Source organism: Heloderma suspectum, chromosome 9, assembly GCF_057233095.1.
Source record: "Heloderma suspectum isolate Gila_16-S chromosome 9, 16-S_ref, whole genome shotgun sequence".
Classification (NCBI taxonomy): Eukaryota; Metazoa; Chordata; class Lepidosauria; order Squamata; family Helodermatidae; genus Heloderma; species Heloderma suspectum.
In genome coordinates, this window is record NC_139466.1 from 2,005,483 (window position 1) to 2,030,648 (window position 25,166).

The window sequence follows — 25,166 nt, forward strand, 5'->3', positions numbered from 1 at the left end:
CGGGTGACAGATGAACTTTGGCTGACCCTGACAGGTCCAATTTCTTTGACGCAAAGCAGAGGTTGTGGTTTACCTTGGAATTATTGGTTTCCAGACACCTCATGAGAAGCAGGAACTGGCTGACTTGGGCTATGAATCGTGGCTGTCAGAGCCACCCAGTTGTCACAGAGAGGAAGGCCAGGATCTCTTCTCGATCATCCCAGAGTGCAGGACACGGAATAATGGGCTCAAGTTACAGGAAGCCAGATTCTGGCTGAGCATCAGGAAAAACTTCCTGGCTGTTAGAGCAATACGACAATGGAACCAACTACCTAGGGAGGTGATGGGCTCTCCCACACTGGAGGCATCCCAGACAAGGCTGGACAGCCACCTGTCAGGGATGCTCTGACTTGGACTCCTGCATTGAGCGGGGGGTTGGACTCAACGGCCTTGTAGGCCCCTTCCAACCCTACCATTCTATGATTCTGTGATTCTATAACCAGCCCTCTGGAGCCGTGACTTCGCATTTGGGGAAGCACTGGTGAACCTCAAGCAGCCACCTCTGCAGCCTTGCCAACCAGAACCTAGGGCCCAGCCTGTGATGGCTCTTTAGCAACTAAGGGAGCATATACATGCTAATTATGAAGAAAGAATTAACTACTGGCCAGATGCTGCTGGGCATCAGGGGAGAGGATGATGGAAGAACACCGTGGGAAGAACCGTGTCTTAGCCATTGCCTGCATTCAGAAGAAAGAGGGGGCCTTGGGCTGGAAGGAGGACATGGTGGGGAGGCTGCCCAGGGCCTGCTGCAGGGCTCAGGCGGTTCTCAAAGGGACACTGGGCATGTTCCTCTCATACATGTTAGCTCCCGCTCTTGCATATTCCATTTTATTTATTACACTGATTTTCCACCTTTCCTCCAAGAAGTTCAGGACAGCATATATAGTACACACACACACGCACACTGACACACTATTTTCCTTACCTGTGAGGTAGGTTAGGCTAAGAGATGGTAAAGTGCTGCAATGAGCTTCATGGCCGTGTGGGGATTTGAACTCATCTTTCTCCAGTCCTGGCCTGACAGCCTAACTATTGCACCATACTCTAGTGTGTGTCCCTGCTGAGCTGGGTGACAAAGTCCCATCCTCCACAAAGCTATTGCCTCTGAGGAACTATGAGGACAGGCCCTTGTGTCATATAGGTGGAACGATCCACTGCTACAACAGCTGCCTGGAGCCCTGGCATGGGAAATGGGTGGGCTTTTTAGCCACCTCCCAGCGCTGCCTCAGATTAAGTCAACATCATGGCAGATACATTTATGTTGTTCATGAGCTCAATGACAAGAGTGCATTCCTCTAGGAATAGAATGAGGAAGGATTCCGCAGCTATTCTCACAGGATGCAATGCTCCGTAGATTTTCAGACTGAGATAGGCTAGCATATTTCATCTTTAGGTGATGCTGAGGCAAGCTACTCTTTCCTGGAACCAATATTTAATCGACCACTGGCTGGAAAAAATCAACAGCTAGCTTGTGCACCCAGGTGTCCCAAATGGGTTTCCATGCAGATGCAGGAGTGGGAGCTTGGATGGCCAGGGCATCGTCACGGGCAGCACATGTAGTTTTTGCAGAGCCCTCTGTCTGGGTTGACCACACCCCATGGACTTTTCCAAAATTCTCAGAAAGGAGAATAAGGCATGACCTGTGCTTTACAGGTCAAAGTGCATCACAGGTCAAAGTGTACATGTGTGATGGAAAAATGAGAATGGATGTGGCGGTAAAATGTGATGCAAAAGGCTTCAGTCAGCCATAGCAGCATCAAAAGATTCAGCGCTCATCCCTCAGCACAATATTGCACCACAGAATGGAGGTCCCGGATGGCTCCTGTGTCTTCTAAGCTTTAAGCAAGTGAAGCTTCCAGAGAATCTCCTGGAGTTTATGGAGACACCAGAAACACAAAGGATCTTTCTACAGGAAGGGTCACTCAGGACCCTTGGCTTCCTTTTGGGGGCTTGTGGGATGGTGCAGGGATGGGTGGGTGGGTGTTGGAAGCAAAGAGTCGCTGCTTCCTTCTGAGACCTGCTGGCTTGGGATGACCTTCCTCAGTGAAGAATGTGTTGTGATGCTCTTGAAAGAGGAAAACACACACCCTGTTGGTGCTGCCTCTCAGATATTGGGCTGGTACAAATGAGCTGAGCTCAGGCTTTCTACTTCTGCTTTCGATTGGCCAGAACAATATTTGACATGTAAGGGTTATCCAAGGGTGCAGAAAGGCCTTGTTCCCTGAAACAGGGCTCCGTTGAAAAGATCAGAAAAAGAAGAGACCTCCCACACACCTGCCATCCACCAAATTACTTTTAAAAGAACAAAGCATCTTGTGGCCCCTAAAAGACTAACACATTTATTATGGCATAACATTCTGTGGTGCGGTGATGAGAAATGATAGGGTTGCATTTTAAGTCTTCCCTAAAAGTGGACTATAGCCCACATCATCAGATGCTGGGTGGTCCATGCAAGTTTATGCCATAATGAATTCATTAGTCTTTGAAGTGCCACAAGGCTCTTTGTTGTTTTTGCTGCAACAGACTAAGGTTGCTGCCCCCCTGGCAAATATTTTAGTTATTCGTTGTTTTATTTAGTTATTTTTCTACATCTGATGAGGTCAGCTATAATCCAAAAAAGCTTATGCCAGAATAAATGTGTTAATCTTTTAGGAGTCACGAGATTCTGTCTTATTTGTGATGCGATAGACTAAAATGGCTCCCTCTGGAAATTAGTCCTCGTTTTCTTTGGGGGTCAGGTAGGGCCATTTACCCTACGCACAAATTGTTTGTTTGTCATGGAACATGTGCAGCCGTGCCCTCATTCCATGTGGTTTGTCTGCATGGGGATTGCACACTGTTCCTTACACCCAAGTGCTTTAAGTGGAGGGGGTCTGCCACATTTGCAGGCAGCTGAGATGAACGGAAGGAAATGCAATTGTTTTCCAGGCTGTTGGGAAATGCATTTACCGCCATTCTGCTCTCCGTGTGGGGAATGCAGCATCCCCCTTGCAGCCAGGAGCAATCAGTTGCAGGACTCAGGCAGGAACACAGCTGGCTTCCAGACTCAGAATGTTCTCTGGCCCCTTCCACATCCGAGGGAGGGACTGGCAAGAAAACAGAAAGTCCAGGTGTTTTGGGATGTGAACGCACGCAAGCCCCCTTCTCCGTCCAGGCGAGGAGGAAGAAAGGCAAGGAGGCCTTGCGGCTGGCAATGCTCACCTTCCCTTGGCTCCTTGGCATTCTGCCCCTGTCTTGAGTTAGGCCCATAGACGCTGGGGTAGCCCTGCAGTTGCTGTGCCACATAATGTCACCTGCTTCCATGTTTAAGTGGAACCACCGCAGGGCCAGTCTTCTTATCAGGAGGCAAGCTGAACAGGGCCATATCAGGAGATGAAACTGAGCCAAGATTGAAGGGAGGCGGAAACGCTGAACCAATCTGGTTCAAAACATGCTGCCGCCCCCCTTCTGTTCCTCATGCCTCAGGTTCCCTGGGTGTTGCTGTGGTGGCCTCTTTGAGATGGTTCTGGCCTGGGCAGTGGCTCTCTCCTCTTGGGCCAGCATTCAGTTGTAGCGCTGGGGCTCAGCCCTCGCCAAGGAGGGCTCCCTCTCCAGGGTCCAAGTTGAAAACGTGCTTATTTTTTAAATGGGTTTTTAATGTTTATAGTTTTACTGCTGCCAGTTCTTGTATTATGTTTAAGATTCTGCTTTTAGTGTATTTATAGTAATGTAGAATCATAGAATAACAGAATAGTAGGGTTGGAAGGGGCCTACAAGGCCATCGAGTCCAACCCCCTGCTCAGTGCAGGAATCGAAGTCAGAGCATCCCTGACAGATGGCTGTCCAGCCTCGTCTTGAATGCCTCCAGTGTGGGAGAGCCCCCCACCTTCCTAGGGAACAGGTTCCATTGTCGTATTGCTCTAACAGTCAGGACGTTTTTCTTCTATAACTTGAGCCCATTATTCCGTGTCCTGCACTCTGGGATGATGGAGAAGAGATCCTGGCCTTCCTCTCTGTGACAACCTTTCAAGTACTTGAAGAGCGCTATCATATCTCCCCTCAGTCTTCTCTTCTCAAGGCTAAACATGCCCAGTTCTTTCAGTCTCTCTTCACAGGGCTTTGTTTCCAGTCCCCTGGTCATCTTTGTTGCCCTCCTTTAAACCCTCTCCAGTTTGTCTGCATCCTTCTTAAAGTGTGGTGCCCAGAACTGGATACAGTACTCCAGATGAGGCCTAACCAGTGCTGAGTAGAGGGGAACTAGTACTTCCTGGGATTTGGAAGCTATGCTTCTATTAATGCAGCCCAAAAGAGCATTGGCCTTTTTTGCAGCCACATCACATGGTTGGCTCATATTCAGCTTGTCATTGACAACAATTCCAAGATCCTTCTCACTTGTAGTGTTGTGAGCCACGTATCCCCCATCTTGTAACTGTGCATTTGGTTTCTTTTTCCTAGGTGCAGAACTTGGCATTGATCCCTATTCAGTGTCATTCTGTTGTTTTCAGCCCAGCGCTCCAGCCTATCAAGATGACTTTGAATTTTGTTTCTGTCTTCCAAAGTATTAGTTATCCTGCCCAATTCTGTGTCATCTGCAAATCTGATCAGCATTCCCTGCACCTCCTCCTCCAAGTCATTCATAAAAATGTTGAATAGCACTGGGCCCAGGACTGAGCCCTGCGGTACCCCACTCATTACCTCTCCCCAGTTTGAGAAGGTCCCATTGATAAGCACTCTTTGAGTCCGATTCTGCAGCCAACTGTGGATCCACTGGATCGTTGTTTCATCTAGCCCACTTTGAGCTAGTTTGCTCATCAGGAGATCATGGGGCACTTTGTCGAAAGCTTTGCTGAAGTCGAGGTATATGATGTCTACAGCATTCCCACGGTCCACAAGGGAGGTGACTTGATCAAAAAATGAGATCACATTTGTCTGGCAGGACTTGTTTTTGACAAATCCATGTTGGCTTCGAGTAAGGTTTCATAAAAGATGTGATTTGTTTCTGGAGATTTGTTTTTGTATTTCTCATGCTGTGAAGGCCCTCTGAGCGGCCTGTGGGAAGAAGAGTAGGGTGCAAGTAATACAAGCACAAATTTACCTACTTATGGGGAACCATAGTCTCCTTGCCCCACACATCTGGAACTGGGAGGGTCCTCACCAGAGGTGTCTTTTAGTAGCTGCAGCCGGGACTGGCTCCCAGGTTTGAAAGGGGGTCTTTGGGCAAGACAAACTTAGCTGGGATCCTGAAGCTGGATGCAGGATGCACAAACCAAGAATTCTTGCAGGCTGCCTCTGACCTTCTCAGGTGTCCCAGGCAAAACTGGAGCGGGTCGGTGGTTCTGTTGGTATTGGGGCCCAGTGAATCCCAGAGGTTGCCACTAGCGGTAGCCAGCCAGGGCTGCAACAGATGTGTGAGCCCTCCTGGGGTACATGATGGGCTAGAATCGAATGCAAATATAAATTAAATAGAATGAAATGTAGAAAATTCTGCAGGTGAAGCTGCCCTAGGGGTGTGCCCGGGCGAGGTTTGTACTGCGCAGTCAAGCGTGGAATTTTACTTGGTGGGAAGTGTCCAGATGATGTCATCTCCCATTTCTAACCGTCCCATGTTTCCTCACAATTTTTCCCCTTGTTTTTCTTACTGCTAAAGAATGCTTCAAGATGGAAGGCTCCTAGCACTAGCAATTAGAAGGTATTATGCTGTCAATCCATCTTTTTCTCCTTAATGGATTTTCAGTGTTAAGGAAAATGATGAAAGAAGGGGTAAGAAAACATGGGAGGGTGACAAGTAGAAGACAATGTCATCTATATGCACCCCCCCACCACCACCACCACACACACACTCTGTAAATTTCCAAGAATGAGGCAGGGCGATGGCCAAAAACTCAGTGAAGGGAAAGACAAGAGTTTCCCAGGGGCTTTTTACTGTTAGTGCTAGGAGCTGTCCGTCAGGAAGGCCCAAAGCTGCAGCTAGCTGTTTTTCCTGTTTCTTATGCAGCCTTTAAAGTCACTGGAGCCCTGCTAGGCCCCCCAGGTGGCACTCTGATGGAGATTCCCGTAAGGTGATGTGGGGGTGAGAGGTGTTTCTCACCAGCCACCAACAGAACCTTCCAGTCCTTAAGCCTGAGCTTGTAAAACCTCTCCCCCACCCCCCAAAACAAATAAATCTGGAGCCTTTCTCCTTCCAGCTTCTGCAAGAATCATCTTGGGTTGGGAAAAGGCATTGCCGGCAATAACAAGCACAAGGTTAGCACAACAAGAGCCTGATTAAAGTACCCTGGTGCTCTCTTGACGTCAAGCAACAAATCCCAGCCGCAGCTCTGCTGGAGCCTTTGGCTGGGCCGTGGGCTCTAGTTCTCTGGCATTTGGAGGAACTGGCCCTGTGTCTGGTGGCTGCACCAGTGGGATGGCTTCCAGCAGGATGGGAATTCTTCCAAACGGGGGCCTGGGGAATACTTTTGTTCCACTGTAAAAAAAACAAAAATGTTTTCAGAACTGCAGCCCTCATTTTTTATGCTCTTCTGGTTTTGTGCTATATGGCAAATGCAAAGCTACGGGGAGAAAACTGAGTATGAATTTCTTGAAAAGCCACATAGAAAATGCCAGCAGAGACTCTCCCCTTGTCTAAGAGCTATAGTGGTGGTAGTTTTATTTTTTATTACATTTCTATACTGCACAATAGCTGAAGCTCCCTACTTGATCCCCACCTAGTTACTATCTGCTGATGAAAAGCATCAGACGGAAGTCCTCCTCCTTAATGGTGAACACCATGCCTCTTCCTATACAAGGCACCAAATTATACTACAAGTCTCTATACACAGAGCTGTTCATATTTCCAAGCAGGGAATGGGGGATATGGGGCAAAGCCCACCATCGTGAGAAAATCTCCACTTTCATTTTCTTTTCCCCAAAGCACATTTTGGGCCCTTGCAACTGCAGTGATGGGCTTGAAATTGTGTGGAGCTATTCTGGAGTCCCTCGTGAGAGACAGCTGCGGTGGACCAGGCCCTTCCAGCTGGCTAGGATGTGGGTGGACCTCCTTCAGTGCTCTGAGTCACTCTGTACCTAAAGGGTTGCGGCACAGAAGGGGGCCGCAGCCTGTTCTCCATCATCCAAGACTGCAGGACACGAAATAACGGGCTTCAGTGACAGGATGGCAGCTTTCGGTTGAGCGCCAACCGTCAGAGCAGCCGGGCCATGGAAGTGGCTGCCTGGGGAGGGGGAGGGGCCCCGTCGCCGGAGGTCTTCCAGCAGAGACTGGGCAGCCATTTGATGCTTGAAACTGAGCAGGGGGTTGGACTCAATGGCCGAACTGGCCCCTCCCCGCTCTAGGATTCTATAAGCAGCAGAAGCCAGGGGCATTTATGCACACTTGCTTCAATTGCATCTTTTGTCCAGGTTGCGAATTTGGGTTTCCTTGCTGCAGATGTTGTATTTAAAAAAATAAAAACACAGTGGCCAACCACCTGCCTATGGGAAGCCCACAAGCAGGACCTGAGTGCAACAGCACCCTCCTGCCCATGTTCCCCAGCAACTGGCGTACACAGGCATCCTGCCTCCAATACTGAACATAGCATAGTGCTGTCAGGACTAGCAGCCATTGGTGGTGTTACAATTAGAATTTGTCTAATCTGCTTTTAAAGCCATGCAAGTTGGTGGCCATCATGTGGTGGTGAGGCAGGATGTTTATGATCGTCTGGTTTTTAAGCCTGCGATCTTGTATTTGCTTAATTTGATGCAGTAGGCAGCTGTGGTTGTTTTTAAAATAGGAAGGTGGGTTAAAAATAATAAACTAAAACTCAAAATGCCCTGCCTAGAACCTGGCACTTTGTTGCTTTTCACACAATAAATCAGAAGGAATGAAGACAGGAGAGTGGTGAAGGGGATCAGAACTGGGCCTCCTGCCCCTGCCGCTCAGGCATTGCCCCGAGCCTGTTCACAGAGCCTGTGCATATCTAGTATCTGTGTGCAAATTCAGGGGGACCCACGGAAGCTGGGGTAGGAGAACAAGTCACCTATTCCAAACCTGAGAACCAAACAGAAGCCAAGATGTTAGTGCGGCACCAAGCACTTCCTCAGTGTGGCTTGGTGGCCTGCCAAATATCGGCTTCTGCTCAAGGGGAACAAGTCAGCCGGTGGCCACCGCAGGTGGGGATGCTGGCAGCACATGTGAAAGCAGCCACCGTCGTGCGCATCATTCCCGAAAGGGCCCCCAAGTCCAGCCCTGCCCAAATTCAGCCCAGGGGATGGCAGGCGGTATCTCAGGTGGAAGGAAAACGGGCTCGCTTCACCTTGCTGCACTTTGCTGGCTCCATCATTGGCCGCTTCCTCCGCTGAGCATGTGAGGCTTGTCCTTTTGTGCTGCACGCAAGGACAGCCTTGTGATCAGCCAGTCACACAGGAATTTCCTGTTTACTTAAATGACTTGCAGCACTTTCTCCCCTCATCAGTCAATAGCTCTTGGGGAGGGCAGGTACACAGGACACTCTGTCTGGGCCGCAACACTTAGGGGGGCTTCTCTGAAGAACTCTGCCCAGTGATGCGCAAGATAAGGGCCACATTGGCTGCTGGGTTCTGTGCAGTTGCCGAGTTCTGTAATAAGCCACATGGACTTGATTTGCGTATTGTCTGAAGTGCCTCTGAGGCCAAGGGGTGATTGCTAGAAGCAGGCCGTTTCAGCAGTCCTGCCAGGAGACCGCCTCCCTCAAGCTTCTCCCTCAGCTGCCACCAGAAGCAGCCATTCCAGCAGGCTGATGCAGAAGGAGAGGAGATGGGAAGCACGGCCTTTGCACCTGCCCTGCTGAAAGCCCACTCACTCCCCCCCTCTGCTTCCCTCCCCAGGCAGTTTTCCTTTTGTGTCGTGTCTTTTTAGAAGACAGGGCTGACCACAAACACCTCCCAGGCAGCAACGTGGCAGGCCTTTCTGCCAGCCATGTGGGAGGGAATACGCCCAAGCTGTGGATCTCCACGTGTCAAGGCCTGAACGGAGGGTTGGGCATGGTGGGGACACTGCAGGATGGGCATCCATTGGCCTCAAGCAGGACCGTGAAGGCGATTGTGCTGGGCTCTTCTGCAACGGAGGGGCAGCGCTCCCTCCACACACCCCGCAGTTCACCGTTCCCCTGGAGCCTCTTTCTAGACAAGAGAACTCAAATTCGCTACAGACTCGGCTTCTACAGGGCTACACAGGAGCGCCAAACAGCGTCCACCTGTCTTACATGCGGATTCCACCACCCAGGTGGATTTTGAAAAGAACCACCACCACCACCTGCAGCCTGCTCTCCACCAGACCATCAAAGAATCCCCTCCATGGCTTAATTGGATGGGGGGGTTCAGAAGCGGCTTTTGTGCACCAGGCCACACCTACAGAAAGATGGCAAGCCTCAGCATTCATTCTGTTCCCACCTTGTGTGAGGGGGCTGCCTAGGCCCCATGGCTGTGCCCAGACCCCCAACCATGTATATAGAGTGCAGATATGAACTTTTCCTTCCCCAATTTGGTGCCCTCCAGATGTTCTGGATGACAGCTCCCAGCATTCCTGGCCGTTGCCCATGAGGCTGATACGAGCTAAAGCCCAAAACATTTGGAGGGCACCCAGCTGGCGAAGGCCAGGTGGGCTCATTCATGTGGTGCATGCGGCGCGGCCTCACACCCACCCCTGGCACCGGGGGGAGGCCCTCACCACGCCATCCGCCCGCCGCCCAGGAGAGTCCAGAAACGCAGGCGGCTCTGCTGATCCACATCAACGAACCAGCCCGAGCAGCGTTCACCTCCGCCTGGAGCAGGCCTTCTGTCACAGCAGTGGGTCTTAGCTGGCCATTCAAGACCAAGCCATTCCCCAGAACTTTGTATCGCACACCAGGGAGAGCTCACAATACCCCGTTGCCGGGAAAACCCGACCCCAGCTACTGTGAGGGCTGTGGCTAAGCTCAGAGGCAGCAGGGGTGCCTGATGGGGCAGAAGGCACCCGTGTTCCTCCAGACGTCCTGTGCTCTGGCCCAGGAGGGCCCCGCTCCTGGCCAGGCGCCAGTGCTAGGAGAAGGGCATGACCTTCTCCGCCATGCAGTCCTTAAAGAGGCAGGAGCCTTCTTAGGGTCTGGAGACTCTGGACTAGATGCCCCAAGGCAGGGCTGTTGCTGGGCACTTAAAGGATTGGGGCCCAGGGCCATAGGATACAAATCTGCATAAAATGTGTATCTGCTAATTTAAATCTATGTATGCAAATGTAAAAATAATTACTAGGATTCCTTTAAATTTCACAGAAGGCAAAACCAGCCAGTTGGTTTCACCTCCAAATCATCTCAAGTGAATTCTTCAATTAATTTGTGCCCACCCCAGATAATCCCAAATCAGTCATTGCTCCTGTTTTTTTCCTAAGCTTAATTGCTATGCAGGAGGTATTTTGAGGGTGGGGGGTGCAGCATGTGGGGAAGGGGGGGGTGTTTCCATCCCTAGCTGTAATCCCCTTGAAAATTGCCCCTCGTATGGCAGTTAAGCTAGAAAAAACCCTTCCATTGCCACTAATGGATGCTCAGGGCAACAGTGTCCCTAGGAAACAGATCCAGGGCCCTGGGAAATAGATTCAGGGCTGGGGCCCCACAGGCCAGCCCTAGCAATGCTGCTGCCGGGCAAGCTTCTGTCCCTTTCAACTGCCCTTCCCTCCCAGGTCTAGAGCTCACTCTGTTGATTACTCTGCCTCCATTATTCCAGGCATCCCATTTCTATAGACTTTGCCCCTTAGGCCTAAGTATCCATCCTTACAAACAAATGCCTATAGCAGAACCTCAGCTGCCTTTTTTGAAAGCATTGGGAGGGAGTGATCAGAGCTGGGGAGATGGGCTGCTTCTGCCAACCACAACCCAGCAGGTAGAGGATTACTCAGGAAAGGAGCTCTTGGGCTGTTGTGGAAGTCTCTCCCTGGGAAAGGTTCTTCCGCTGCTTCTCTACTGGTATTTAGACATTGGGTTATTTTCAGAGAGACTTGGAGTGCTGCCCATTCAAGGTGAACCGGTTGGTTTTGCCCTTGCTGGGGTTTCTTTTTAACTGTTCATTTGATAAATTGTATTTTGGTCATGGTTATTTGATTCAATATGCTTTTTAAAAATAAAAAAAAATATGTAAGCTGCCATGTACATGCCATGTTCGAAAAGTGAGGGAGACATACATTAAATATTATTATTACTAACCTTTTCCTGTCCCAGTTTTTCTGCTTCAAATCACACCCCTTTCCTTGGCTTCTCTACCTTCCAGGCTTTGCTCTCACCCAGCTATTCATTCTTTAGCCTGCTCCACAGAGCTTGCCTTTCCATAGGACAAGTCTGAGAATGTGATGTCAGTCACATTGAAAACTAAGCTGAACTGTAGATATTTTGTGGCTTTCAGCTTTGTTCTCTGAGCTGCTGGGCTGTCTATCGACATTCCATAACATCATGCCATTTGCTGTCTGAGGCTTCACTGCCACAAGCACAATACAGTATGGGATATATTTTACATCCTCCTAAAACACAGTCCATTTTAAACTCAAGAGAGCATCGGATATTTAATATGGCATGAGCGGAGAGAATCTGCATGCCAGCCATTCTTGCAAAGTACAGCTGCTCCAGCTGCTTCCGGTCATGTTCTAGGCAGCAATACCAACACCACAATATGGGGCCAGCCACCCCCCTTGACCCATTAACAAGGAGACAAAGGGGAAAACACCTCTGTTTTGTTCCTTTATTACACGTGGTCCCCCAGGCCTGCTAAAGCATCAGCCAGTCAGCACTCCAGGCCCATAAATACACAGTGTTGTGCTACACTTAGAAAGAGGCTCTTTTAAAAAGTTGCAGCTGAAGTCAGAAAAGTTGCTCCTTTACTCCCCACCCACCCCGCTGCCCATAAATATTTGTATTTAAAGCCATAGCTCTGGGCACATGAGAATGCCACTCACTGTTGCAATCAAAGCCAGCCTTTAAAAAGCCAGGATATTTCTGCATCCCTGGATATGGCCCTTTCTTCTACTCTAAGTGAAGGACAGGTTTGGACATGAAACATTCTCAAAGATCTAACACTACATCTGTGTGGGACTCTCATGAGGCCTCTGTTCCCAGCCCACCCTAGGTGCATGTACCGAGCCGCTGCTCCACATGTACGCTGAGCAGCAAGGGCGTGTCAATGCACACCCAAAACATCCCTCTTATAACTGAAAGCATAGATGGCCTCTTACAGCCAAACCAGATATTCTGCTACAGACCCGGATCTGGGAACCCACATCTGTTGCTGGCTATTAGCTATGATGTTCCCATAGAACCTCCGTGTTCCAGAGGTACTGTCCCTGAATCCCGGCTGGGGAGCAACAGCTGCCTTTGCACCCAGCTTCTGGGCTTCCCCTCTGGGCATCTTGCTGGGTTCTTCTGCAGGTAAAGCAGGTGCTCCATCGCTGAGCTGCAGCTGATCCCCACACCCTGTGCACCTATTTATTCATTTTGATTTATTAAACACCTCATTAAAATAAATCTCTCAAGGGGCTTTACCATTCCAAACATACACTGCCTTGACAGAGTCAGACCGTGGGCCCTCCGTCTTGCCCACCATGCTCTCTTCTGCTGGAAGCGTCTCCCCCGGGCCTCGGGCAGAGAAAGGGCTTCCCCATCATCTCCTACCTGGAACACCTTGAACTAGAGACAGTGGGGGTCACCCCGGGGCCTTCTGCATGCAAAGTGGGGGCTCTTCCCCAGTGCTGCGGCTCCTCACCCTGCCAGGTACCCAGGTCTCTGCCATACATCTAGTTCATCACCCCAAGCAATGGGAATGTGTTGAATTCCACCCTGTGTGGTGGCAGAGGCCAGGGGGAGGACACAGTGATGCGGGACGGTGTGCTCAGTCACTCACCTCTCTAAAGCACTGGTGGTCTAAGCACTAAGCTGCTTACAGAGGCTATTGCTGACATGTCTGTGGCAGGATGGGTTCCTTTGCCCTTTTCATCCCCCTTCCATCAGACCAGGATCCAGCCACCAATCTGCCTTAGTGCGAGTATAACTGGATTCCTCCTGCACAGGCAGCGCAAGCAGCGAGGAGCAGCCCACGGTGTGGAAGGAGGCCTCATCCCACCTGAACGCCAAAGAAGGCTGCACTGCTGGTTGATACTGGCAGAGCAGCCCCCCCGGTACAGATACAGAGTCGTCGTCCCCCCGCCACTGTGTCCAAGTCCATGTTCCAGGGAAAGCTGCGAGCCGCTGTCGGGAAGCAGGCTGGTGTGGCTCGGGAGCTGGCGCAGGGAAGAGCCGGAGAGGGGTCGGTCTGGAAAGTGAGGGAGGCACGAGAGGAGGTGTCAGGTTCGAGGGCTGGACGGCGTCTACGTTCTAAAGAGAACAGCGGCACGGGGAGGGTCAAGGGAGAACGGGCTTTTGGCGCATTTTGGTTTGTGTCTGGTTTAAGCGTCACTCACGGTAGAAAACATATTCGGTATAAGAGGTCCAGATCTTGTCATCCGTCTGTTCGTGGGCAAAGGCGCAGGTCCCGGTGGAGTTGCAAGCCACCATGTGGAACCCAGCGCCAGCCAGTTTGTCAAAAGCCTGCTCCAGGAAGGTGAATTTGAGGTAGTACCTGGAGGTGTAGCGTTCTGGCGGCCGGTCAGGGTCCCTGCTCTCGTTCAAGGTCTCCCCAAAGACTTCCTTGGCAAGGGAGGTCTTACCGCACACCATGATCCTGGCCACCCGGCGGAATTTGGCGTCCGCTTGGCTGTCTCTGCCCAGGGTGTAGGAGCCCCGGTAGCCAACGGTGATGAAGCCAGGCCTCCGGATGTCTAGCCCAGTGCTGCCGCTGGCCGTGGCTGTGTCGGAGCCCGCAGGGGCACCAGCAGGGGCCGTGCTGGCGGCAGCTAGGTTGCGGGCCGCATCCATGCTGGGCGACAGTTCCTCGGGGTCGCTTTGGCAGGGCTCGTCCCCAAAGGAGTTCTGCTTGCTCATCTTTGGGGCCAACGTCTTGACCAGCTCAGGCAGCCTGAAGTACTCGGCTTCTCGCTGCAAACGGCCCCGCTCCGGAAAGTGTTCAGGAAGCACGAGCTGCTGGTCCCTCATATAGTCCAAGATGTAGCGGAACAAGAAGCCGTCCCTGTCCACAAAGAACCTGCCCTTGCTGTCCTGAGCTAAGGACTGGACGCTCTTCTCAGTAAACATCTCCCAGAGCAAGGAGCCAGCAACGCTGACCAGGGTGTTGTGGCGGGTGAGGTACACCTGCCCGCCCACGTTCAGTTCCACGATCTCCGGGAAAGCCATGTCCTCGCTGGGTTTGGCACAGCTTGCGTGGCCTGCCAAGGCCATTGCGAGTTCCCTGCTCCTGCTCACCTGCAGAAGAAGCAGCCAGAAGGGTGTTAGGCTCACCAGACACTGCAAACCAACCACTGCCGGGGCCCGGGGTGTGCGCTCAAGGCCTCGGGCTTCCAAGCCATGTCTACACTACAGATGTAAACTAGTTTCACCTCAGTTCAGCCATCATTGGTCCCAAACTAAGGAAATCTGGGAACTGTAGTTCTATGGACTGGCTTGATATTATTGCAAGAGCCATCACACATACAAGGAAATTTGCCCATTTTTGGCCTCTCTTACATGCTGATTTTTTGGAGCAGGAATTTGGCCTCTGAAGCCAAAGCTGTTTACTTTGCGGGGTGCGAGAAAGGAAACTGGAAATACCTGGGAAAGTCAATGGAGGGAGTTAAAACTAGGAGTGTCACTCAATTAAAGAAACTTTAGTGAATTACATGCATGGCCTTTAGTTGATTAATCAAATTTGCATATGAGTAAATACAAATATTCCAAGCTAACAGCAGCCTTCATTTTTCAATGAAGCACCTGTCTTAGATGAAGCATTCCTCCCCCCACCCCTGTATGAGAGGAAAAAGAGAATGCCTCTTTTAAAATGCTGCTTTTGCCATCTGCAGTTGATATAAGTGCCTGTATTAAAAACATTTAGTCTCATTGATTTCATTGGGTCTACTTTAAGTATAGCTAGGCCTGGATGCAACCCTCTAACTTTAGACAACACGGGAAGAAGCGTTCCTGTTCATGCCAGTTTGCCTCCTCCTAAACTGATGGTTTGAGGAGGGAGTCTGGGGGACCCGCCCCCCTCATTCCGCTCATTCTATGCATCCGTTAGTTCATTAATACTGTTCAAATTTAAAACTGTCCCATGCCTAATGGAGCTACAATTTGAAGAAAAGGCTTGTGCAAATAGAGACGCTTTCCCCTCATATGATGCCAGTTTCTAAAGGGGTTATTATCATTTTCAGATGCTATTTCACAGCTGGGTAACAGCTGCATCTGTCTGCTTAGGGTTGGCAACCCCAGTCAAAAGCAGGACGCGTGGTGGAGCTGCACCAAAGATACTGCAGTGGCTGACCTGGCTTTGCATTCTGGCTAACTCAGAGCAGAACTCGTGTCGGCTGCCCTGGTGAAGCGACTGTGGCAGGAGTTTCGGGTCACATAGCCAGTTCCATGCCACTTACTGTCTGGGCCACAGCAGCTGGATAGGAGGGGGTGGGGTGTTCAGCTTATTGCAGTGCCCTGTCCTCTCAAGCAGGCCACTTCCCCTGTCTCTTAGGTCCTTCCTAGACCCTTTTCTCCTCCTGTTTTGCTCCTGAGCCACAATGCAGAATCCCCAGCTGAGCAGAGCTGGCATTTTCTCAGCCTGTCAGCACATCTGTTGAGTGCTAGTCATGTCCAATAAGTCAAAAATCGATGCAAATAAGCAAAACGCACCTGCGTCATTTATTCCTCTTGTGCAGAACCATCAAGATGTGTGGCTGCGGAATTTTCATGCACGTCAAAGTAAATGAAACGCTCTGTTCTTGGGCTTTACCATGAAGGTGTGGGAGCTGGAGGGGTCGCTGCCAGGGGTGTAGTGGAGGGGAATATGAAGGGTGGGGAGCGCAGCTCCAAAACTTCTTTTTCTAGAGCAGGAGCAAAGACGTGACCTGCTGTAGTGCCAAGGGCAAGTGATGGCCCATCTTTGCTCTGGCAAGTGAGTGAGGTGATAAGAAGGCGTTCAAGCTGTATTATTGTTTGTGACAGATCAGCACAGAGCAGGGATGGGGAACACGGGGTGCTCGAGATGTAGTTGGCCTGCAGTTCCCAGCATCCCTCACCACTGGCTATGCTGGCTAGGGCTGATGGGAATTGTGGTCCAACATCTGGAGGGCCACACATTCCTCAGCACTGGCATAGAGGAAGACATGGCTGACTCCATTTCAGCAAACCTAAAATTGAAATATTACTTCTGCCTCCAACCTCAGGAGAAACACACAGATTCCTTGGTAGGCAGCTGAAACACACGGCCACAGAACGTGTAGCAGAGCCTAATCCGTGTAGCCTGTGCTGCCGCCACCTCCTCTGCTCCATCTTAAGACGCTGACCATGCTGGCTTCATGATTTCAAGATCCAGTCCACTTTGTCTCTACTCCCCCTAGCATGCCTGTTTTTTAAACTTCTTGTCTGATGGAGAGATCCAGAGATCTCAAAACTTGCCCACAATTTTGTGCATTTTTGGTTGGTTCTAACAAATACATTGACCTACTGTGGGCTTTGGAATTTTAGGTGAGTTATTCAGTGTGTTGCCTCCTGCTTTCGTTTGGTGTTCTTTAAACGTACAGATCAATTGTTTTAGATTTTTGCCATTTACAGATAGATCATCTGGGAGCCACTCTAAGAGCCTTAGAGAAGTAGGAGAAATCTTCAGATTAAATAAATAAATGGTTTGGCATGCTGTTAGCAGGGTTGGGATTAAGTACCTGTTATCCATTGCTAGCATGCATTAGTACTGTTTTGTATTACTCTGTTCCCAGACATTAGATGGCAAATGGGCTTTTTAATGCATCAGCTGAAGTGTTGGTTGTCACTGATGTTTCACTTGTCTATGGGGTCATGATATTTTAGTGGAAATTGTTTTTAGTTGTTTTAATTTGCATGTTTTAATCTTGTAAATCACCTTCACACTTTTTTCAAAGACAAAGGTAACTAAGAAATCCAATAAATAAATAATGACTAAAAAATTTCACTCTCTCAAAACAGCCAAGTTAATACGCATTCCATTCTGGCTGTAGGAAGAGTCCTATGTGACTGCAGAGCTTTCCTATTCTTTCCCAGGCTGAAGATGCTCCAGTATAGTATGTCAGGTGGCCTTTTTTTGTTCACAGCATTGAGAAGGACAGAGCATGACACCAGTTCTTCAGACCTTGGTTACCTAAAATTCCTTGCTGTCAGCATTCGCTGTGGGGGTCCTACCAGTAGCTGCCGGGTCAGTGTAACTTTATGCAAAGGGTCCCCCTCCCTCCATCGTTTCCACAGGCCACAATCCAGAGTACCAGGAAACAGCCCCCAAGAGAGCTTTGGGTTTGGATTCCACACAACGGAGCACCCTTCCCTGCTGCCAGGATGCTGCAGGGCAAAGAGCTTTGGAAACTGGGGGCGAAACAAGGCATGAGGCATTGATGCACATGGCTGCCCCATTCACACAGAAGGGTCTATTATTTATTTATTTATACATGAAGAGGAGTGGGCAGGTGAGAGGAGCTCAGACTCCCTCCCCTTTCTGCACTCCTTTGTTTCTGTAGCTCTGAGACAGAGCCCCCACTTTGCATGCAGAAGGTCCCAGGTTCGATCCCACCTTCTCCAGGTAGGGCTGGGGAAAACTCCTGCCTGAAACCCTGGACAGCGGCTGCTGCCACTCAGTGTCAACAATACTGGGCTAGATGGACCCAGGGTCTGGCTCCGTAGAAGGCAGCTTCTGATGTTCCTGAGTACTTTTCTCCCCAACCTGGTTCACTTCTGATGTTCGAGCTGAACTGGGCAAAAAGCACTTCAGGTAAAGGAGCACAGCAAGGTCAAATTTTACTCCCCTAACCCATGTGCTCCCTTTCATGCAAAGTGAAAAACAAAACCACCCCCACCCCTGCTGTCCACGTGAGTGGGGCAGACACGGATCGTCCTTGGGTCTAACCTGCCTCTGAAAAGAGTCACAAAGGAAACGTCTAATATGACATGGGGTGCAGGGAGAGGAAGAGAGCACGGGCTGCTGTTCAGAAAGCATAAAACATCTTCTCGAGATACCCATGACCCTTCGGGTGTGCCTGAAGTTACATCCTGGCCTGAGTGCTCAGATTGCATGACTAAGACTGAATCCTCGTGGGCGCCCTTGAGCCATTCCCACAAATGGAACTGTGCCAGGTTATTATATAGGAAAGGCATTTCCAAGAGGCCACATGTGCGCGCGCGCACACACACAACACGCACACACGCAGGAAGGGGCGGTGGTTTCCCTAGGAATGCGAATGACTTCCAGAAGTCACTCTCCCTCTGGATTCAAACCTCGGTAGCCTGATCCAGCCCTAACAGACATCAGCCAGCGCTGGTTCCAGTCTACAATGCACTACGGTTGGGAAGGGCCTTCTTTGCTCCCACTCTGAAACGTGCCAGTCTCTGAGCCATAATGCTCTCCTCCTCCTGGCTCCTGAACATTTTGCTGCTCTCTTGATCCTTAAAGCATTTGGAAGGGATGGAGCAAGCAGGCTCTCCAGCCTGGGCTGTCTACAAATGCTCTTCTTCCAGAGATGCTCCTTTTCCAAATGCTCCTTTTCCAGAGATCGGCGTCCAGAGAACCTCGGAACAGCCGAAGGCGCTGGCCTTTTGTCCATTCCTGTCCACACACACACACAGGCACAAGTTTTCCGGTCCCGCTATTCTGCAGCAACGGCTCACTCGCCCGTACGGGAGTCTCCGCAAAACGTGCATCGGGCTCAGCTCTACAGGGGAAAGCCCTCGCGTCGCCCCATGCCAGCCACAGCTGCCTGACAAGGGATGCCTACGCAAAGAGAAAGAAGCCACGTGTACAGCAGTTGTCACGCATGCTGTGACCATCCACCTAGGGCTTTCGTCACGCGAATTCCTTCCAGCGCCAGGCAGGACATTTGTACGTGCGAAGTGGCCTCCCGCTTATTCCCGCATGGCAGCACGACAGCGAGTTCTTCACAGGCGACAAAGTTCCTGCAGAGAACACGTCTGTTCGTGGGAATGAGAGTCCACGTGACTTCCCCCTCTTACGTGCACGGGCGCCAAAACACGCAGGCAGCGGCTCTGCCTCCGAGCGGAGGATCTCTCTCTAGGAATCGCCTGGCTACGCAGGCTTGGTACGGCCAGGAGAGGAGCCGGCCACCCGCGCGGGGCTCCTGCCAGCCGAGCCCCCCCCCCCCGCGTCTCTCGAGCGTGAAAGACCCGAGGAGGCTCCGCACAGGGGCCTTTGGCACAGGAAGGGCGACGCTCGCCGCCAGCTCCCCAGCGGCCGGCGGGGCCGCGTTGCCCGCGCCCCGCATGCTCGCCCTTCCGCAACCCCTGCGCGCACTGCGCCAGACGCCCGCCTCGCGTCCGCTCCCACCTCTCGGGCGGCTCCTCTCCAGGGCGAGCGAAGAGGAGGACGAGGGATCCGGCCCCGGCAGCCGTGGCGCGGCGCCCGGGAGAGAGCCGCTTGCCTACGGAGCGCCGCCGCTCATGCCTCCTTCGCAGCCCGGGGGGGGCGGTTCGGGTCCTCCTGCGCGCCCGCCTCGGGTTGCAGCCTCGCCTCGCCCTCCGGGCCGGGCGCATCCAGGAGGGCCAGCGAGGAACCGGGATCCGGAGGGCGGCTACCTCGGCAAAGAGGCCGCCGCCCTTTGTTCCCCCGGCGGCGGAGCTGCTCTTCAGCGGGGCCGGCTGGCCGCGGCGGATTCCGCGAGCGAGCGCCCCCGTCGAGGTCACCCCCGGGCCACCCTTGCGCAAAGACAACGCCGCCGCTCCTCGCCGCCCGCCTGGCCTGGCTTGCTTTTTATCCGCGGGAAGCCTCGACAGGCCCGCCCCCGCTCGCTGACGACACGCTCCGGCTCCCGCCCCCGCCCCCGCCCCCGCCAGCCGCAGCAGCCCTTGCGACGAGAGGCGGGGGCCGCCGCCGCCGCCGCCGCTCTCCGCGCTAAACTTCGGTCTTCTTGCGGGAGTGGACGGGCCCGGCCCAAACACCGTCCTTGGCAGAGCTCCGGCTTCGGCACGTCTGGGGCCAACGAGGGGGCAGCCCTGCGCGCGTCCCCACGGGAAACTATTCACTGACGCGCCTGGACCCGGCCGGGGCCTGCCCAGCGCTCTGGCGGACGCGCCCTGGCAGCTCCGCGCTCGCTCTTGGGACGGCTGTGCCGCCACCTCCCTCCAAATGGCGCAACAGCCCTCCCGGGGTAGCGGCCGGGGCAGCAAGCGCCAGACCCCGCCCCGAGCCAGCCCGGCAAGTGCACGGCGGGCCGCCTGCCGGAGAACTGAGGCACACCCGCCTTGGAGGGCCGGAGCGGGAGGGCGCCGAGCCTCCGCGCCAGGGGCAGGCGCTGTTGGCTGGGGCGCCGCCGCCTTCCAGTCCCCCCCCCCACCCCCGGGGCGGCAGCTAGGGGAGTTTAGCCCGGGGACTGATGGTCGCATGGGGCCCCTGGAGAGCCGTGCGTGTTGTTTCCCTTGTGAAGCACGCAAGAATCGCTTCTCTTCCCCGCCCCTCCAACTGCCAGCCCGTGCTTTGAAACCGCATCCACGTCCCCGCCATGCCAGAGCAACAGCAAAAACATTCGTCAGCCCTGGTTTTGTAAGAAAGATCCCCTGAGCCTCTGCAGCGTGCACTCTGAACTCACTTCAGTCCACAGCACCATCATGAGGACGAGGATAAAATGTCACTTGCTTCCCCAGCTGCTGCCTTCTGGGCGCTCAGGGGCGCCCCTCTGAGCTGCAGCGCCCTGGACCGCGCCGCGCCGCGCCGCGCCCCATGCCCCAGCCCCAGCTGCACCGCTGCTGGCCGCGGCCACCTCCAGCCACCTTCGTTAGTCCTGCACCCAAGCCCTCTGTAGTCGCACTCGCGGGTCGCCAGCAGCCGGCCCCCCAGGTCCCGGCCGCCTTCCCACGAAGGAGCATGAGTCGAGTCGTTCCTCGCCTCAGGCGGCAGAGTGCTGAGCTGCCCCTCCCTTCCCTCGTTCCTCTGCCCAGCTTCTGGGGGGCACTTCTGAAAAACCAAACAGTGCCTTCTGGTCCTGTGCGACGGAGGGGCGCATCGGCTGCACAAGCCAGGGACGGTCTGCGAAGGCTGCCTCCTGTCACGAGCGCGGAGCACAGCTGCGCCTGCCCCTCCCTTGCAGCTCCCACCAGACCCTCCCTTGCGGCCCTCCCCAACCTGGCACCCACCAGATCTGTAGGATGACATCTCCCATCATCCACAGCCAACACAGCCAATGGCCGGGTGGGGGAAGCCTGTGTCCTCACCTCCTCCGGCTCCCCATCTTTGCTTCGCCCACGGCTGGCACTGGGCCGCAGCCGCAGTTCTCCAGGGACGTGTTGGTGGTCCCAGCAGGATTGCAGAGCAGAGCGCTTCCCGCCGGATTCCCCTGGGCTGACCTGGGCCGCTCGCTGGCCCCACATTTGCAAGCCAGAAGGCAGGCAGAGATGTGGAGGGAGCCACCACTGCAGCAGCACCCGTGCGGTGGGTGGGGTTTCGGGCCTGAGTCTTGCTCCCTTCCGAAGGTGGCCCTGCAGCTGAAGAAGGTGCTGACTGAGGGAGGGAGGGAGAGAGAGAGAGAGATGATGATGGTGATGATGCCTTTGTGGCGGTCTCTCTCCTCCTCCTCCTCCTCCTCCCAGGATCTGGGGTGGAGCTCTTGCCTTCTCCATTTCTGTTTCTGGTCAAACATGCAAAGGACATCATCTCCACGAGCCAACCTTTCTCCCCCAAATAAACCCAGCAAATGTTCAGGCAACCCTACTGCAGCTGGCCTGCAGGAGGAGCCACCCAGAGCAGTGTCATCCCTAACTAACGAAAGCCCAGTTGATTTCAATGACAATCCAGATCCCACCCATTGTGTTCCGATGATGGGGACCACTCATCGTCCTCTTTGGAACTGTGCCAGGAGTCTGGGGTCCTGGAGTGGAAAATGAGAGAGAGGAGGGAAGCCGTTGGAGGACACCTGGTCAGCTGCAGCGTGACACAAGTGTGGAAAGGTGTGTGGAACAAGTGTGTGAACAGTGCAGAGGCAGGATGCAGCCTCTTGCATCATTTCTGCTGATGTATCCAGCACTTTTGGCATCTGTTCCCATGACCAGAGCCTTGGAAGCTGGAGGAGGCACCTTGGATGAGAAACTAGCACAAATGGCACAAAAACCAAACATCTGGAGAGGCCATAGCTCAGGGTTAGAGCCCCTGCTTTGCGTGCAGAAGGTTCCAGCTTTAATCCCCGACTTCTCCAGGTAGGGCTAGGAAGGAATCCTGCCTGAAACCCTGGAGAGCCACTGCTGCCAGTCAGTGTAGGCAATACTGGGCTAGAAGGACCAGGGGTCAGACTCAATATAAGGCAGCTTCCGATGTTCCTGTGTACCTTGCGTGGCCACTTGCCACTTGGGACTTCGGTAAGAAAGCAGTTGTAGCAGCATCGGCCTCTACAGTCTGCAGAAGCTCATCAGGCCAAGAGTGGTGAGAATTGTCTTGGTCTGCTCTGAAACCTCACTTAGAAAACACCAGTTGGGTCTCCTTGAGCTTCTCTGATGTTATAAAGGAACATGGACACTCATTCATTCATTCATTCATTCATTCATTTCATTTCTATACCACCCAATAGCCGAAGCTCTCTGGGCGGTTCACAAAAATTAAAACCAAACAGCACACAATAAAACAATTTAAAATATATAGAACATTAAAGCCACAATATAACAATGCAACCACAATAAAACCTAGCAGCGGTGCAGGAGTTTAAAATACAGATTTAAAACAGCAAAGCTAAAAGTTCAGAAAGCTAAAATGCTAAAATGCCTGGGGGAATAAAAAGGTCTTCACCTGGCGCCGAAAGGAATACAATGTAGGCGCCAGGCGAACCTTTCATCATAACAAGGGGCCCTGTTTCCTGCTCTGGCCAGCTGGCCAACATGTGCTCCAAGCCCAAGGCCAAATCTGGCTTGATCAAAGTCAGTTTAGAGTGGAGATGGCACTGGAGTGGAGGTGGACACTGATGCCCTGCAAAGACTGGATCTGTGAAGCCACAGAAACGTCTAGCTGGAAGGGAGGTGGCTATCTTGGATTTCTCTCCCTTGGCCAATTGGCGAGGCTTTAAAAGGGCAGCAACCTAAGCAACAGGAATCTCCCAGTTCCAAATTCAGTACTCCACCCATTAGGTCATAGTTTGAGATTAGATTGCCTTTGAAATTCAACTTTGCGGTATACTTAAAAAGAAGAAGCAAATCTTAATTCTTGTGGATGACATTGAAGGCCCCTCTCCTAAGAATGATCTTGCCAAATACACCATGTTTAGGACATGTTTTTTTCTAAAAACTCTGAATGCAACACAACATGTATCATGAGAAAGGCTGGGGGAAATTAAGCCAGGCTCTTTTGTGCAAAGTGCTCCCTTTGCGTGTAAAGTGCCAGAGTATCCCATCACCAGATTCCCCCTTTTGAGCTCTGAGCATGGCCTATCATCTGAGTTGTGGTGGTGGCATGCTGTGACTGGGTCCTAAATTACACCATATTCTGTGCTCTATTGTGGAAATGTGGACCATGAGGTCATAGATGAAAGGGCAGCACTTTTAATTTTTTCTTCTTCCCATTGAAGGCAATCTGAGGGAATTTTTTGTTGCACCAGATCCAGGGCTGGCATGAAGTTGCACTGTCAATGGTGTGTGTGGGCATGTATTGAAAGGTTGTGGGCTATGGCTCCCCCTGAGTCACATCTTCCCACCCCACATCTGCCACACTTCGTTTGCTGCTCCAGCATATCCTCCCTGGTGGAACAGCTCCACTGGCAGAGAGTTCCCTCAGCATATCTGTCCTGGCCGTGGCATATCTTGAATTCTGCTGATGTAGCAGGGGCTTCAGCCAAACCCTAGAGCCCTTCAGTTGGCAGAGCCCAAGTATAGGATAGCTCTGTGTGTTTGTTTGCTCTGTTCTGTTTGTTGAATTTGTATCCACCAAATGGTGCTCAAGGCAGCTAACAAAGTAAGAAACAAAAGAGCAACCGAAACAAAAACAAGGAGATAAAACGCCAATAAAACAACGGCCCGTTGACCAAAGCGCAAGATGAACAGTGTCACGGCAGGCCTGTGTGGCCTCTTGTTTTGGTGACTGGAAAGACGTCCACTGGCAGCTGATCCAACAGGTAGGAACACACCTCCCCTGTCAGGAGCCGGAGCCTCCCCCTTCTTGGATGTGTACATGGCAGCAAGGTGTCCCTCCCACTTGGCTTTCGAGAGCTATTGGCCGCTACTGCTCAATGGAGCTTCCATGTCCAGAAATAGAGTCCCTCTGAGTCCCAGATGATGGGGAGACACACACAGTTGGGGGTGGCTGCACTGCCTTTACACCCTGCTTGGAAGCTTCTAGAAACCAATTGTTTGGCTGCTTCTGCTTTGGTCTAATCCAGCAAGGCAGTTCTTGGGCTCTGATAAGGTTGCTACGAACAGCACTCAGGATTCCAAGCCTGTCTTATGAGGTGAGACCCTAGCATCTCCTCTGAGCCAGGCCCTGAGTGATTTAATTTTTCTGACTATTCAGGTGAGGCATCAGAAGCCCTGGGAGAAGGTCCAGGTGAGACCAGCCTGCTTCCAGGAGCAAGTGTGTGTTGCTATTGCATCGCCAGGATGCCATCTCAAGCACAATTCTCTTGACTGGAGGCAGTTCAGAGGTTCAGCCACTTGCCACAGACAGCTGAGTCGCTTGTGTGTGTGTGTGTGATTCCGTCCTCAGACACGTTTTCTCCATGTGTTCCTCATCTGAATGCTTTACAGGAAGTGCAAATTGTGCTGCGGTGCTACAGTGGGGCATATCTGGAGAGCTGTTGTTTTCCCCTCCATGAGAAAGTAGGACTGGATGTGTCCTTCAGACTCTCTCTGCTCGTAATCTTCCTCAAGATCATGACAGAGATTTCAGCACTAGTGGAAGGGTTTGCCTAATGGGAAAGGAAAACACACCCTTCTCCCTTGGATAGGATTTCTACAGAGGGCCAGTGAAATCATTCCCTAATCAGGCCAGACTGCGCCCAGAATATCATCCCAGAATGCAGGACACGGAATAATGGGCTCAAGTGACAGGAAGCCAGATTCCAGCTGAACATCAGGAAAAACGTCCTGACTGTTAGAGCAACACGACAATGG

General features: G+C 52.3%; 1 protein-coding gene across 2 annotated transcripts; it reads right to left on the reverse strand.

The window, feature by feature from the left end:
* Positions 1 to 11,531: 11,531 nt before the first annotated feature.
* Positions 11,532 to 19,813, reverse strand: LOC146338311 (BTB/POZ domain-containing protein KCTD12-like). Of its 2 annotated transcripts, XM_084813445.1 has the most exons (3): positions 19,417 to 19,813; positions 18,354 to 18,846; positions 11,718 to 14,339 (listed from the first exon to the last, which is right to left on the reverse strand). In XM_084813445.1, exon 3 carries the CDS (start codon positions 14,313 to 14,315, stop codon positions 13,434 to 13,436), a length of 882 nt encoding a protein of 293 aa, XP_084669571.1. In that variant the 5' UTR covers positions 14,316 to 14,339; positions 18,354 to 18,846; positions 19,417 to 19,813; the 3' UTR covers positions 11,718 to 13,433. The 2 variants fall into 2 exon arrangements, with proteins under 2 accessions (XP_084669570.1, XP_084669571.1); XM_084813444.1 differs by lacking the exon at positions 18,354 to 18,846 and having other exon boundaries at positions 11,532 to 14,339.
* Between the last annotated feature and the right edge of the window lie 5,353 nt (positions 19,814 to 25,166).